The sequence below is a fragment of the Ornithorhynchus anatinus genome, chromosome 4, assembly GCF_004115215.2.
Source record: "Ornithorhynchus anatinus isolate Pmale09 chromosome 4, mOrnAna1.pri.v4, whole genome shotgun sequence".
NCBI classification, from domain to species: domain Eukaryota; kingdom Metazoa; phylum Chordata; class Mammalia; order Monotremata; family Ornithorhynchidae; genus Ornithorhynchus; species Ornithorhynchus anatinus.
In genome coordinates, this window is record NC_041731.1 from 103,003,605 (window position 1) to 103,020,750 (window position 17,146).

The 17,146-nt window shown below is 44.2% G+C and overlaps 1 protein-coding gene across 1 annotated transcript in view; it reads left to right on the forward strand.

The window, feature by feature from the left end:
• The window catches only part of DDAH1 (dimethylarginine dimethylaminohydrolase 1), a 197,549-nt gene extending 182,510 nt beyond the window's left edge, over positions 1–15,039 (forward strand). The window contains exons 5-6 of the mRNA XM_029063648.2: positions 9,637–9,780; positions 13,372–15,039. Of these exons, the coding sequence (XP_028919481.1) occupies positions 9,637–9,780; positions 13,372–13,488 (261 nt within the window). The 3' untranslated portion in view covers positions 13,489–15,039. The remainder of the gene's footprint in view (positions 1–9,636; positions 9,781–13,371) is intronic.
• Positions 15,040–17,146: the final 2,107 nt, after the last annotated feature.

Consider the following 17,146-nt stretch of genomic DNA (forward strand, 5'->3'; position numbering starts at 1 on the left):
CCCCTCTAGACTGTAAGGTCATTTTGTCCAGGGAACGTGACTTCCAACTTGATGATGATAATAATAATAGTGGTATTTGTTAAGGACTTACTGTGTACCAGGAACTGTGCTAAGCACTGGGTTGGAAACAAGCAAATCAGGTGGTGGGACACAGTCCCTGTCTCACGTGGGGCTCACAGTGTCAATCCCCATTTTACAGATGAGAGAACTGAGGCCCAGAAAAGTGAAGTGACATGCCCAAGGTCACATGCAGACATGTGTCAGAGCTGGAATTAGAACCCATGACCTTCTGACTCTCAGGCCCGTGATCTATCAACTATGCCACACTGTTAGAAAAGGAATATGGTGTCCATAAATTATACATATATAAATTATTGGTATATGTCAACGTATATCTCCCCCTCTAGACTGTAAGTTCTTTGTGGGCAGGGAACATGTCTACCAACTCTGTTGTATTTTACTCTCCCAAGTGCTTAATACGGTGCTCTGCACAAAGTAAGTGTTCAGTAAATACCATAGGTGATGATGTTGGCAAAACCAATCAATCAGTCTTATTAATCGAGCACTTGCTGTGCTCTGACACATTCTCTGCCACAGTGAGCTCACAGTCTAGAGGATCTGATCATTTCAGGGAGAAGTCAAAGGTTTCAAAAGTGGAGGTTAAGGGGAATTAGGACAGCCTATTGGACTCAGCTTTTTAACTTTTAATAATAGTAGTTATTAAGTGCCTACTTTGTGAAAAACACATTACTAAGAGCTGGAAAAGAATACACTTTTGAGCATTAGATAAGGTCCCTCACCTTCAAGGGGCTCACACGTGAGCCTCCCTTACCCCAGACTTGAGCCCGTTGTGGGCAGGGATTGTCTCTGTTTGTTGCTGACTTGTACTTCCCAAGCGCTTAGTACAGTGCTCTGCACACAGTAAGCACTCAATAAATATGATTGAATGAATGAATGAATGAAATCAGCCAGGGAGCAGCACGCTCTAATGGAAAGAGCATGGGCCTGGAACCTGAGTTCTAATCCTCACTCCTTCACTTGTCTTCTGGGTGACCTTGGGCAAGTCACAGAAATTCTGTATGCCTCATTTTCATCATCTGTGAAGTGGGGATTAAATCCTACTCCCGTCTAGTTAGACCGTGAGTCCCATGCGGGATAGGGACCATGTCCATCCCGATTATCTTGTATCGACCGTGGTACAGAACTTGGCACACAGTCGGCACTTAAGTGCAATAATAATGATGATAATAATAATAGCTGCCTCTTCCTGAATGTCCATAGCAGGGCTCAAATGGGGTTCCAGAAGGGAGTTTCAAAAACTGGGGATTCTAGAGAGAAGAATTGTTTAAATGATTGCAGATGTATATGCTTTTTGATGGTTCCATTTGGGGGAATCAAAAGAGAATGGAATGTGATCCTCTGGGTTCGGCTTTGAGCTGAAGAATAGTTAGGTGCTTTCTTCCCTGGCTTGTAGTACCGAAAGGCTGAAGCAGAATTGTAAGCCCCTGAGGTTAGAGAACACTTTACATATTGCTCTGAAGCATTGCTACCTCCTCCACCCTTTCTTACGAAAAAATGTTGGAACGTGAAATAGAGCAGCCACAGCTGCATTCTCGGCATATATAAGATGGTGGTCATTCTTTAAACAAAACCCTGTGCATTATTAACAGAACTGGAACAAGATCCTCCGAAATTTTGCAGTAATTGCATTGTGAGATCCTAAGCTGTTTGAGGTAGTGGAGAAGCAGCGCGGCCTAATGGAAAGAACGTGGGTCCGGGAGTCAGAGGACCTGGGTTCTAATCCCAACCCTGCCACTTGTCTGCTGTATGATCTTGGGCAAGTCACTTCCCTTTTCTGGGCCTCAGTTCCTTCCTGTACAAAAATGGGGATTCCAAAACTGTGTTCCCTCCTACTGAGACTGTGCACTCCGTGTGGGACCTGATGATCTTGTATCTGCCCCAGTGCTTAGTACAGTTCTTGGCACATAGTAAGTGCCTAACAAATTCCAGATAATAATAATAGTAACAATAATAATGATGGTATTTGTTAAGCACTAACTATGTGCCAAGCACTGTTCTAAGCACTGGGGTAGATACAAAGTCATCAGGTTGTCCCACTGGGGGCTCACAGTCTTAATCCCCATTTTGCAGATGAGGTAACTGAGGCACAGAGAAGTGAAGTACCTTGCCCAAAGTCACCCAGCTGACAAGTGGCAGAGCAGGGATTTAGAACCCACGACCTCTGACTCCCAAGCCCGTGCTCTTTCCACTAAGCCACGCTGCTTCTCTGGGCTGCCCACTTCCTGTCGGTCAACCAATTAGTAGTCAATCAGTAGTATTTGTTGAGCACCTACCGTGTGCCGAGCACCAAACTAAGCACTTGGGAGAGGAAAGTAGAGTTAATAGACATAATCCCTCCCTCAAGGAATTTACATTCTCATGGAGGTGATGAAAGCGCAGATAAATTGCAGATATGAGGAAGTAAGAGATTCCTGTTGGGGAAATCTGTTTTCCAGAATCTTGAATGCAGGGTGGGTTTTAATTCCAGCAAATCACTTAACTTCTCTTTGCCTCAGTTTCATCTTCTGTAAATGGATAAATGGATAAAAGCATTGTTCTCCCTCCCCCCTTAGATCGTCAGCCCCATGTGGGGCAAAGATTGTTTCTGATCTGATTGTACTGTATCCACCCTAGAGCTTAATACAGTGCTTGGTAAATAGTAAGCACTTAAATTCTGTAATTATTATTATCAATCAGTAGTATTTATTGAGTTCTTACTGTATGCAGAGCACTGTTCTAAGAGGTTGGAAGAGTATAGTGCAAGAGAACAAACAGACATGTTCCTTGCCCGTAATGAGCTTACAGTCTAGAGGTGCGCCTTGCTAAAAATGTTGATAAGAGATCAATTAATTATCCCTTCACCAATTGATTCTCACTTTGAATCCCCAGGAGAATGGTTTGGGAGCCTGTTTTATCTCCATCTCTGGAAGCTCACATATTAGCAGATGACACACTATGCGTAAAGGCCAATAACAATGAACATTATGTTGTTCACGAAGATGCTTGAAAAGATAGGAAACTTTTGTCTCAGCTGCTTTTCACATTTACCGTAGAACTTATCCTTATTCCTCTGTCATTTGAAGTAGCAGTTTTTACTTATGTTTTTCGCTAACCTTGAAATGAAACGTACTGGATCCTGTCAAAATACTTGAAAAGCTGTTCTTGTATCATCTCCTGAGGTCTGTGTTAAAAATAACTCGTTTTAAGAATTTTTTTAGAATTTCCCAGTGGGTTAAAATGAATGTCAGCATTATTCCATCTCTAAGGAGAACACCATAATTGGAGAATGAAACTGCTCCTAAATCATGCGGTCCAGGTCCTGACCCTTTCCGTGGAAGAAGGGCAGAGAAACAAGAAAGCAAACAAATAATTGCTACCTTTTAAACGAGGGCTTGAAAGGAACTCTTGAGTAAATAGCAAGAAGGAAAAGTACCTGGCAGGAATCCCTGTTATTAGCTCAATCAAAACAAAACCTCATTAAGCCAAATAAAAAATGAGAAAAGGGAAGATGACTATTCAGCTTATTCCGGTGGGGAGGGAAAAAACTAGAGTAAAAAGCAAATAGAAACGGAAATAGCCAAATAGAGCTATACTGTAACTGTGTAATCCAACAAAATTTATCTGAGGTTGAGACAACCCTAGAGATTTCTGAGGGTGTTCTTTCGTTGATAAACAAGAAGCCAAAGCTGATTCTGAGCTGTGATAACACTTCCTTTGAAATGCATAACATTCCATACTTCTCTTTCATCGTCTCCACCGGACACTATGATTCATCTGTGCGGAATTTGTCCAAGCCTCTTATGGAGCTATTGAAGGTATAGTCGAACCCAAGTCTATGAATGTACAGTATTCTGAGACCACGTTCCTCTCGCTCTCAACCCAGCCGGACTTGGAGGACCCGTGATGCTTCCTCTCATTTTGATGACTAGAGAGACAGAATAAAACACTGATTTTTTTACCAGTCATATCTGCACCCCACGTATCAGAAGGCTCAGAGGCATATTTGTGCAACCAAGAGACTCACTGATGAAACGGTGGTGGGTGGCAGAATCTTTTTAGATGTGTCTTTAGATGCTAAAATACATCTTCATTCTGCTTTCCCCATCTTCTAAGTCCAACTGTAATCACATCTCTTGCAGGAGACCACATCTCTCATCTTCCCACCTTAACTCTCCCCCAGCAACCACATCGTTTAAACACTTGGGTGTTCATACTTACCTTTATGCTCTATTATTTCCATCTATTATTTCCAATAATAATAATAATGATGATGGTATTTGTTAAGCACTTACTGTGTGCCAGGCACTGCCTCTGGCCTTATTACCTTTCAAAGCCTTATCGAAGGCCCATCTCCTCCAAAAGGCCTTCCCAGACTAAGCCCCACTTTTCCTCATCTCCCACTCCCTTCTGCATTGCCCTGACTTGCTCCCTTTGCTCTTCCCCCTCCCAGCCCCAAACCACTTATGTACCTATCTGTCATTTTATCTATTTGTATCGACATCTATCTACCCCACTCTAGACTGTGAGTTCATTGTGGGCAGGGAATGTCGGTGTTTATTGTTGTATTATACTCTCCCAAGTGCTTAGTACCGTGCTGTGCACACAGTAAGGGCTCAGTAAATATGAGTGAATGAATGAATGAAAGCACGGGGGTAGATACAAGATAATCGGGTCAGACACAGACCCTGTCCTACATCGGGCTCACATTCTTTGTCCCCATTTTACAGTTGAGGTAACTGAAGCACAGAGGAGTAAAGTGACTTGCCCAGTGTCACACAGTAGACAAGTAGTGGAGCCAGAGTTACAACCCAGGTCCTCTGATTCCCAGGCCTGTCTGTTTCCACTAGGCCATGCTGCTTCTCTATGCTAATAATAATAATAATAATAATGGTATTTATTAAGCACTTACTACATGCCAAGCAGTGTTCTAAGCAGTGGGGGAGAATGCAAGGTAATCAGGTTGCCCCATGTGGGGCTCACAGTCTTAATCCCTATTTTACAGATGAGGTAACTGAGGCCCAGAGAAGTGAAGTGATTTGCCCAAGGCTACACAGCAGACAAGTGCTTAGTAGAGTGCTTTGCACACAGTAAGCGCTCAATCAATACAATTGAATGAATGAATGAAGTCACGGAGCAGGGATTAGAACCCACGTCCTGTGACTCCCAAGCCCATGCTCCTTCTACCAAGCCATTTTCCTCCTACCTGTAATTTAGTTAAAAATTCAGTTTACCTGTAATTTTGTCTCCCCCCACGAGATTGTGAGTTCCCTTCTATTGTTTTCTCCCAATTGCTCGATCCAGTGCCCTGCACTCGCTGAGTATTCAGAGGTAGGGTAGTTGATTCTTTGGCTCCTTTGGTTGCTTTTGGGCCAGGTCCTGTTAGCAAATATGAAAAGTGAAAGTGCCCCCAAATACTTTCCCTCAGTTTTCTGGGGAATCCCAGAAAAGGGATGGGGGCTGGGCTTTGTCAGGATTATCCTGATCATGAGAGTCTGTGTAAATCAGGCCTTAAGAGAACTTTGGGGATTGGGTTTCAGATGACTGAAGAACCATTTAGTAACCTCATCTCAGTCTTGCTAAATGGGATGCTGGGGGCTTAAAAGAGTTCATGAACCCTCACCAGCATCTAGCATACACTTGGAGGGTAGTTTACTGGCCACCTGAATTCCTGTGTTATTCTTTTTATATTGTATTATTTTAATATCATCCTTCAGGATGGTTTAGTTTATGAAAAAGAAAAAAAAATCCCTGTATCTCGATTATAATTTCAGTCCAGTTTTGCATTAATACTGTTTGGTTTGAGTAAGTGAACTGTAAAGGTTTGTGACTTATGATTTCGGTTTCATGAGAATGTAGGGGGAGTAAAAAGATTTTTGTTCTTTTTAGAATCAAGGTCATTTAGACAGTAATTAATTTTTAATGATGTTTCCATTTCTTTGAATTTGCAAGTGTCCTGATCGTGGTTTTCTTCTCCTAAAAAACAGATTTCTGTTCCTAATGTCTAGCTCAGTACTTGCCACTCAAGATAGTGTCCTGACAAAAAAAAATGCTCAGTAAATTCCACTCCGTACCTCATCCACAGACACAGTTCCTGCTTTCAGGGACTTACTGTAGAAGTTGTTTCCATCCATTCCTATTATGAGGTGCGTTTTTGAATCTCTGAATATTTTTGAAAGGTGTAGGGGAAGAAATTTCAGTCGAATTCACTGTGAAATCTCAGCAGATCTTCCAATAAGAGTATACTGGAAGTGGATTAAAAGATTCAAGTCTATAAGCTGCATAGATAATCTTCCTGAAGCATCGCTCAGCCCACATCTCTTCTCACATCCCCCAACCGGCTTCCGGTGCCTCTTTGCATCAAATAAAAATTCCGCTTCATTGGCTTCAAGGCTCTTTATCATCAATACCTTAACTATCTACTCTCTTCACCCTCTACATCCCAATTTGTTCACTTCACTCCTCCCAATCAATCGAATAATCAATGGTATTTATTGAGTGCTTACTACTAATAATAATAATTGTGGTGTTGGTTAACTGCATATGTCCCAGGCACTGTACTAAGCACTGGGATAGATACAAGATCATCAGGTTGGACATAGTTCATGTACCACATGGGGCTCACGGTCTTAATCCCCATTTTACAGATGAGGTAACCGAGGCACAGAGAAGTGAAGTCACTTGCCCAAGGTCACGCAGCAGACTAGTGGCAGAGCCGGGATTATTCATTCAGTTGTATTTATTGAGCGCTTACTGTGTACAAAGCACTGTAGAACCCAGGTCCTTCTGACTCCCAGACCCGTGCCCTATCCACTAGACCACCTTGCTACTATTCTTACCGTGTGCAGAGTACTGTATTATGCGCTCTCAGAAGAGTGCAGTACAATAAAGTTGTTATGATCCCTGCCATTAAGGACCTTAAAATCTAGTGGAGGAGGGGGACATTAAAATGAATTAAAGATAGGGGAAGCTGCCGAGTGTAAGGATATTCATTCATTCAGTCTTACTTATTGAGCGCTTAATGTGTGCAGAGCACTGTACTAAGCTTTGGAGAGTACAATACAACAATAAACAGACACGTTCCCTGCCCACAACAGTTTGGAGCATTGATACAAATAAATTACAGATATGTACAAAAGTCCTGTAGGATGGGAGGGGGGAAGAGCAAAGGGAACAAGTCAGGGAGAAGCAGAAGGGAGTGAGAGATGAGGAAAGGCGAGGCTTAGTCTGGGAAGGCCTCGTGGAGGAGATGGGAGATGTTCATAACTGTCCAGCTGTTCCTTGCTCTCATCTCTCCCACATCCACTGCCTCACTCATGCCGTTCCCCCAGTTTGGAACTCTCTCCCATCCCACATGGTCAAGCCATATGGCGTAGAGGTTAGAGCGCAGGCCTGGGAATCAGAAGATGAAATGTTCTGATCCCGGCTCCACCGCTTGACTGCCGTGTGACGTTGGACGAGTCACTTCACTTCCCTGGGCTTCAGGTACCTCATCTGAAAAATGGGGATTGGGCCTGTGAGCCCCATGGGGGACAGTGACTGCGTCCAACCCAATGTGCTCGTATCCTCCCCAATGCTGCCCGACGCATAGTAAGTACTTGACAAATGCCACAATTATTATTATTATCAGATTAACCTCAGCTCTTCCCACACTGTTATCCCACCTTTTCCAACTAATATCCCAGCACCCTGAGTCATATCATCCTCATCCATTTTTAGCTCTTATGAACTTACTGCCTCCTTAACGTTCTTCTCCAGATGTGAGCTCAATTGCGTATTTTGACTACACTACTGTAAATATTTTCATGTTGTCTCCCCCATTAGAGGCAAGCTCCTTCTGGGATGGTAACATGACACTTAATTCAATCGTATTTATTGAGCGCTTACTATGTGCAGAGCACTGTACTAAGCGCTTGGAATGTACAATTTGGCAACAGATAGAGACGGTCCCTGCCCATTGACGGGCTTACTATTCCAAATTTCCCAAGCGCTGCACCAAGAGGAAGCTCAGTTAAAGCTACTATCGATCACTCAATGATATTGAAGAATAATAATGTTGGTATTTGTTAAGCGCTTACTATGTGCAGAGCACTGTTCTAAGCGCTGGGGTAGATACAGGGTAATCGGGTTGTCCCACGTGAGGCTCACAGTTAATCCCCATTTTACAGATGAGGTCCCTGAGGCACAGTGAAGTGAACTGACGTGCCCACAGTCACACAGCTGACAAGTGGCAGATCTGGGATTCGAGCCCATGACCTCTGACTCCCAAGCCTGGTCTCTTTCCACTGAGCCTTACTGTGTGCAGGACACTGTACCAGGAGCTTGGGAGAGTGCGATACAGCAGAGTTTGTAGATACGTTCCCTGCCCACAGTGAGTTTACAGTCTAAAGGGAGAGGCAGACATTAATATGAAGAAATAATTGACAGGTTTATCATCCGTTCTGTGGGGCTGAGGGTGGGGCCAAAGGGTACAGATGCAAGAGCAAAAGCAATACCAGAAGGGAGAAAGAGGGAAAAGGTCTGTCTACTGTCTGTCCACGCTCTATCTACTAGGCCAAGGTACTTCCCCGATGCCCATTGTGTCCACCAATTCTGTTGTACAGTACTCTCCCAAGCGCTTAGTACAACGCTCTGCACACTGCACTTTACTCTGCAGAGTAAATGCCAGTGATTGATTGGTACGTAAATAAATGCTGTGGGGCAGGGGAAGGGTGAATATCAAGATGCTTAGGGTGTACGAGCCCAAGCGCATAGGTGATGCAGAAGGGAGACCAGATAGGAAGAATGAGGGCTAAATCAGCGGAAACCTCTTGGAGGAGATAGGGTTTTAAGTGCTTAATAAATGCCATTAATTGACTGATCTCCGATGGAAGACTCCACCAGCAGTGACTCCTTCGTAGGGGTAAGAGCGGGTTGGGAAGGAAAAGATTCTTTATGTCAAACCCCAGTAGGTTCCTCAAAGCATGGTGAGTAGAATATTAGCAAGTAGAGTAGTGGTGGCTGAAGCCATGGCAACATAAAGTTAAACTCTAAGAATAAGAGCTTTCTGCGAGTGGATATGAGCTGGGTCGCAAAACGGACTCTGAAAAGCTGTTGATTCATTTATCCGTATTTTATAAGAAGCTCGACACCGAGAACAAAATCACCAACTTGCCACCGTTAGCGGCAAGCAAAGCTTTTTTATATCCCAATTCTACCCCTTGGGACGGGCCTCTGGTCAGGAATGATGGTGGGCTTGGTCGATCTGCCAACTCTTGCCTGGAATTTTGATTTTCTTGGAAAATTCCAGAAGCAGCACAGCCTTGTGGAAAGAGCAGGGGTCTGGGAGTGCGAGGACTTGGGTTGTGACTGTACCGCTTGCCTGCTGGGTGAACTTGTCCATGCCTCAGTTTCCTCCTCTAATGAAATGGGGAGCAAATCCTCCTTCCTCTGATTTAGACTGTGAGCCCCGTGGAGGACAGGGACTGTCTCTGACCTATCTCGTATCCACCCCCACACTTAGCACAGCGCTCGGCATATCGTAGACTCCTTACGGTCACCACAGTTATAATCACGAGTCTCGTTCGTTTCTCTCGGTAGATCATGCAGCAGATGAGCGACCATCGCTACGACAAACTGACCATTCCGGACGACGTGGCCGCGAACTGTTTATATTTAAACATCCCGAGCAAGGGCCACGTCTTGTTGCACCGAGCCCCCGAGGAATACCCAGAGAGTGCAAAGGTAAAAAATAAATAACCAAACCCGGCCGCCTAACGGAGAGAGCGCTGACTTCCGTGTCTGGGGATTTCCATGTGCTACGCTTAAGAACTCATTTCATGCCAGCTCTTCCTCTAAGGACCCAGTTGTTTTAAACAGTAAATCGGGCAGTGCTTACTGTGTGCGGGACACTGTGCTGAGTCTTGGGAGGGTACAACGGAACAATAAAGCAAACACATTCCATGCCCACGGCAAGCTGAAGGATTGTAGTAAACATTTTACAGTGAGGGCCATTTTAAATTGGGTCCCAGCGAAGACATTCGGTTCCTGTTTCTAGTTCTCGTTCGTTCTTGGCATTATGGTAGTGGCATAATGGGTCCAGCCTGTTGTATTCAAGGCTTTCCAAGTTCTTGACAAATAAGCATGCTTCCCCAGGCCTCCACTGTGGGGGTGGACAAGGGAGGGTGGAGGAAAGTGCCAACAGAGTTTAAGCCTCTTCGCCCCAGGCCAGGAGAGGGGAAACAGCCCCCTTGCCCAGTCTGCACTGTAACCCCCAGCAGAATGTCCCACAGAATGTTCGGCTCTTAATTGAAAACAGAGAGCCGGATTAACTTCTTAGCCACATTTATGGGTTTCTGGCCGCTCCGTAAACGCACCCCTGTCACATCTTCCTCCGCGGCCTGAGCGCTCCGAGGAGGCGGTGTCCTAAGGAGTGGAGTTAGAGTCGTGAGGTAACGGAGAGCTGGTCGTTCCTTAAGGACAACAAGCAGAGCTTGGTAAAAGGCGGGGCCGTGGTCACCAGAGTCTCACGTTCTGCTGAAATGCGGCCTGCCTTCCTCGGCGGGACAGCTGAGGGGAACCGAGCCGACCAGCCCGAGGAGCCCTGACGTGGGTGTTGTCGGTGGCAGAGGCGGGCCGCTTCGTGTCGGCCGGGGCCACGGCTCGACAACTCCCTTGTGTGGCCTTCAGCACAACTGCAAGGTCAGACCGTTGAGTTTGGCGTCATTTTTTTCTCCCAAGCACTTAGTACGGTGCTCTGCCCACAGTAAGCGCCCAGTAAATACGATCATTTGATTGATTTTTGCTCACTGCTCTAGGTTGGAGTAACCAATAACCAGTAAGTTTCTGGCTCCTTTTCATTTCCCCTGTTGTCCTGTGTGATGGTCACTCGCTCTGCGTATTTCCATTCCCTTACAGAAAAATCAGATTTATTTCCACCCAGTAGAAAAGAACTTAAATATTCTGTACTCACTGTACATATTTCCATACCCCTACAGAAAAATCAGATTTTTTTCCACCCAGTAGAAAAGAACTTAAATATTCTGTGACTGTTTAGTGTTGAGACGTCTGCTGACTTACTGGGAGTGGTGCAATGTAAAGAATTTTGTTAATCATCGGATATTGTTCATTCATTCATTCAATAGTATTTACTGGGCGCTTATTCTGTCAGAACACTGTACTAAGCGCTTGGGGAAGTGCAATACAACAGTAATCAGTGACATTTCCTGCCCACAACGAGCTGACAGTCTGATGCTTGATCAGTCAATCAGTCAATGTATCTGTTGAGCATTTACTCAGTGCACAGCACTGTACTAAGCGCTTGGGGCTGTACAGTACAATAGAGCTGGTAGATGCAAATCCCTGCTGACAAGGAGCTTTCGGTCTACAAGGGGGGACAGTGATTAAAACAAATTACAGAGAGGGGGAATAGTAGAGTGTAAGGATATGTACAGTGCTCCTCTCAGGGTCACACCTGCAGAGTTCCCAGTACTCTACCGGTCTCGACTACAGGAGGGAGAGTCAGGCAGAGGCCTACCCATTCCATTCCTAGTTGGCCGGTGGCTAGCGAGTCAAAACTCACCTGTGCCGGGCAGCAGCGACACGAGAGAGAATCACGGGCGAAGACTCAAGTTTATTGCGCGGAAGGAGGCAGTGCAGCGTGGCTCAGTGGAAAGAGCATGGGCTTTGGAGTCAGGGCTCATGAGTTCGAATCCCAGCTCTGCCACTTGTCGGCTGTGTGACTGTGGGCAAGTCACTTAACTTCTCTGTGCCTCAGTTCCCTCATCTGTAAAATGGGGATCAAGACTGTGAGCCCCACGTGGGACAACCTGATTCCCCATGTCTACCCCAGCGCTTAGAACAGTGCTCGGCACATAGTAAGCGCTTAACAAATACCAACATTATTATTATTATTACTTCTGGATTTTTACCAAGAAAAGTCTATGGATCCACTACCAGGACGATTGCAGATGGAAGTGGGGCGTTCTGGGGGAGATGTGGCCATGGCGTCGCTGTGGGTCGAAGATGACTTGACGGCATTAGACTGTAAGCCCGTCATTGGGCAGGGATTGTCTCTATCTGTTGCCGAATTGTACATTTCAAGTGCTTAGTACAGTGCTCTGCACATAGTAAGCGCTCAATAAATACTATCGAATGAAAGAATGAATAGGACAAGGCAAGAAGGATATGTAAATAAGTTCTGGGAGATAGGGATGAGCGTACAGTCAAGTGCATAGGCGAAACAGTGGGGCAAGGGACAGGAGGAAATGAGGTTGTAGTCAGGGAAGGCCTCTTGACATAACTGATGATGACTTATGCATTATGGACTGTAAGCCCGTCAAAGGGCAGGGACGGTCTCTATCTGTTACCGATTTGTACATTCCAAGCACTTAGTACAGTGCTCTGCACATAGTAAGCGCTCAATAAATACTATTGAATTAATGAAATGACCATTATATGAGCAATAGTCCTTTCCACCCAGAGAAATTGCCCGTGATTTGGAATGTCAAGATTATGCAGCATTGCTGTTTTGAAGTATGGGCTTTTTTATACTAACAAAAGAAAGCTATTTGTTCCTCTTATTTTGAAACTCCATTAGTGCTGGACGGGAGAAATACTGCACATAAATATCACTGCCTTTTGACTAACTGTTTACTGAAGCCCCAGAAAGCACAATGTGTTTTATATGGAATGCTAGGGAGGTTTTTTTTTTGTTTGTTTGGGGTTTTTTTTTTGTAAAAATGTCAGCATATTCTCTGGCATTCTTGAAAATCTAGAAATGCCAGCATAGTCTCTGGAGTTCTTGCCAATACAGAAAAGTCTTAGACTCCATCATTTAAAGTCTTAAAGTCGTTCCGTGTTGTCGAGTAATATATTTTACAATCTGCCGTTGAAATAGGAAGTCAGTCAGAGTTTAAACATAAGTGTTTATAGGCAATCATTTTCCCAGTAGCTCAGGTAAAGAATGAAACCTCAACGTATAATTCGGAGTACTTTCTCCTCCCGTTCAAAGGTGAAAACTAGCGTAACAAGAAAATCCCGAGGTTTGTGACAGTTTGTTTTTCCGCTCCTCATTGAAGCTCTCCAGGGAGAAATAATTATCTTGAATAAAAACGGAGGTGCTACAACTCTGACATCTCCCTGGCTGTAATTCACTATTTTATCTGGGGATCTGGGTGGGTGGGATGAGGCCATGTATCACCTGAGGGTGATGAGTCCATCAGACTGTTTCAATTTCATGAGACTGACACTCCCGATATTGTCAGAATAGGAGAGGGAGGATGGCAAAGCAGCGGTGATATTTTTCTTCTACCTTTCCCTTTATTTCTGAACCAGGTTTTTGAAAAGCTGAAGGATCATATGCTGATTCCCGTGAGCAACACGGAACTGGAGAAGGTAGACGGGCTCCTCACCTGCAGTTCGATTCTCATTAACAAAAAGATGGACTCGTGAGTTCACAGAGTCCCACCCTTGTACTTGGCAATAATGTACGTACAAGGCAGATGGCTCTGTATCCGCTCTTATCGTTTCTATTGACAATCTACTGTACCACTGTGCTACTAACTTGTGTTTACAAATGTTTCCCTTTTAATTACTTTAAGTCTAACCCCACTTAAGGTGGTACTTAAGGTGTATGATTGTTGAGCAAACAAATAAATCTAGGAAATACTAGCCTCAAGACTAAGAGGAAAAAAAGATCTGGAGGCAGAACACTAACTGTTGTGGTTTTATATTCTCAGTCTGAATATTCTTTGGTTTTCCAGGACATTCAGAAGACTGTCTTGGTCAGATGAGGCTCGCTCCTCCTTTGTTTTCTTGCCCAAGTCCCCTCATCTTTCTGTTCCCACGGCATCCCTTGGCCTTTTCTTCCCTCTTTTGCCCCACTCACTTATCCTTTCGTCTCATTTTTGCCTGGTTTCTGACCTTCTTTTTCCCCCCTTCTCTCACTGACACTGAGTCAATCCCACCATCTTGTGCTTCAGAGAGGCAGAGACTTTCATCGATTCCACTCTGCCTTTAGCATCCTCTCCTTCGCCTTGCAACTCTGCTAATCCTCAGCAACGTGACGACCTTAACCGGGGTAGCAGGCTGGGAAAATTTAATCCCTGGAAGAGGTAGATCTGACCAGCTGGAGCTGTATAAATCAGACCCCGACCTGAGTTTCCTTTGTTTGAAATGGCTTGATAAGAACAGGGCCTTATAGCTAAAGGCATCTTAGAAGCATTTTGGACTACAAGCAGATCTTGGAAGCGCTGCAAAAAAGGTTGCATTTTACCAAAAAAAAAGTGTTTAGAAGACAACATGTGCCCAAGAATTCTAGTCTTAGTCTGTTTCCCAATATTTAGTAGAGTCTACCTTTGTTTCACATATTTGGTGGCGCTCTCTTGCCCAGTGATTCAGTCGAAACAGACATCATTTCCCCAGAAATTGCAAAAAAAAACCAAAACAAAACGTTAAAAAGTGTACTCATGCTAATGCGAGCAAGGGAAGTGCTCGTTCTGTAAAAGGCCAGTTGTGTTTGTGACCTGTCTTGGAGCAAATCTGCTTCAAACAATAGACAATATCCATTTTCAAAATTCCAAGACTATTCACCATGGAATTCAATTAGAATTTCATTTCTCCAGTAACCCTCAAATTACACAACCTGCCGCCTGACTCACGAGCCTCCGAAAGGAAAATGCCATTGTGAAGTAATTGTCCCTCGTAGTCTCGCAAACTTGTGCCGCTAAAACTCAAAAGAATCAGCAAACACGAGAAGGGGTACTTCCCAAGGGATGATGACTGGTTGGAACATGTTATCAACTTCCTCATCATCTCCACCTTTCCTGTTCAACTTGTGATTTGATTTTCATTTGGGCAGTGAAGATGGGGAAGTGTAAAGAAGCATTCATTTATTGGATTTTCTGCTCACCTTCTCTTTTGTAAAATCAGCATTCTTATTCAGACATAAAACTGGGACACCAGTCCTTTCATTCGCATCCTCTTTTCCCCATAATAATAATAGTTGTATTTTTTGTGATATATGCTAAGCGCCTACTATATACTAAGCACTGGGGGAGTAGAGACAAGATAATCAGGTCGGATACATTTCCTATCCTACGTGGGGCTCCTGGGCTAAGCAGGAGGAAGAAAAGTAGGAGGAAGTTTCCAGAGGAGGAAACTGAGGCCCAGAGAAGTTAATTGTGGACAGGGAACATGCCTACCAACTCTGTTATTTTGTACTCTCCCAAGTGCTTAATACAGTGTTCTGTCCACAGAAGGGCTCAGTAAATGCTACTGATGGAGTGATTGATTGATTTGATGAAGGCTTGCCCAAGGTCACACAGCGGGCAAGTGGTGGAGCCAGGATTCGATCGCGGTCCCCTGACTGTCAAACTTGGCCTGTTTCCGCCGGACTCGGTGCATATGCAGCCCTCCTAACGTGTGCTCTGAGGTATCTTTTCTTTAGGCACCCCAAGAGAAACAGACACACCCTTGTCTTCCAGCAAGCTCACCTCCTGGCTTTGATCGGACACTTGAAGAAGCCAAATTCAGGGAGATCCTGAAGTCTCCATCTTCTCCAACTTCTTCTCCTTTTCCTCTTTCTCTTTTCTCCCTCCTCCTCCTCCTGGTGTTTCTCAATCTCAGAGTTCCACGGGGTCCATTTTTCACATTGCTTGGGTGCAGATGATCATATGCATATCCTGTGAATCAAACATCTGTTGTTCACTGACATGTCGTCAAGCATCCTGATAGTTGATGAATAATCTTCATTCCGAGTCCAAATGGGAAAATCCCAATCAGCAGGCAGGGAGAGGATGCTGAACCAGTCCCCCGAACTGGTCGCCACGATTAACCCCTTCATGCCTAGTCTGCCTTCCCTGGCTGAGTTGTCCATCACTGAAGGGCCAACGCCAAAGGTTTCATTTGGTCCCAGGGCCGAATCGTGAAATTTAGCTTGTGTGAAGTGACTCCCTTATCACAGCTTGATTTCTATTAGCTCAGCCTATTGACTGTATCCTATAGAATTAGGCTTAGTCAGTTGCAAAGTGTTATAGACCTTTCTTGGCATGCATTTTCCAGAGGAAAGCATCTCACTCCTCTCTAATGAATTCTTAAAAACACGTGAACCAATTTTGCAGGATCTCGTCCCGGAAGGCTAACTCTGACAACTGTATTCTCATCCTAATATGACACCCCTTTCGGATGTTCCATGTGACAGTGTCTCTCAGAAACACTGAGATTCGATGCGTTGAGAAGGGACCCATCGGATCCTGAGGGAAACGCTGAGTCTTATTAAATATGCTTTCGCACCTCAAAGAGGGACCCGTTTCATAAGTGTTTTCTCGTCGATAGCGATTTGTGAGGGTAGGTACCCTGTAGCGAACACTGCTTTTGATGTTGCCCAATCACGCGAGTATTTTCTTTACATAATGAATATATTCAGGCTGAATTAACTGGCCAGAAATCATCAATATGAGTAAGGAGTATGTAGGAAACATTCTTTATTTAGCAGGATTTCTTTGGATGTGGTGCATAATTGTGGCTAGAAATGGACACAGGTCTATGTAAAGTATTTTGCTCTTTTTAGATACTGTTAATGAGGTTCTAATGGCCATTGTTCTAAGAAAGAACAACTGTAGAGGAAAATGTAAACTTGTATAGAGCTGCATGTGTATCTTTTTCATTATTCACTGTTCAGCGTTGCATTGTATTTTGCAGAATTTAGTCCCTGGTGTTAGATTTGGTAAACATGTCCATCACCTTATTCCGGTTAGTACACTGTTATCTACTTTTTGTGCCAAAAAAATCATCAATGCATTCTTAGTCCTTTACATCAGAGTTCTACTCTCAATTTTTTTCTCTTGCAACGACAATACTCTGTGTGCATCAATCATTACAGAATAAAGTGTCAGTTGTACCATGAACTGTCCCTGTGTTTCATTTGCAACGGAAAATCTCCTGTGATGAATTGCTTACATTCTGTGGATGTCGTAATTTCTACCAAGCTAAAAATAGGAAAAACAATTCTCGCAACACCTAAAAGTACTTCCTAGCAGTCGACTGAGAACTTGGAGGGAGTTAAAGTAAAGGAGACCATCCTCTACACTGTAAGTTCCTCTAGACTGTA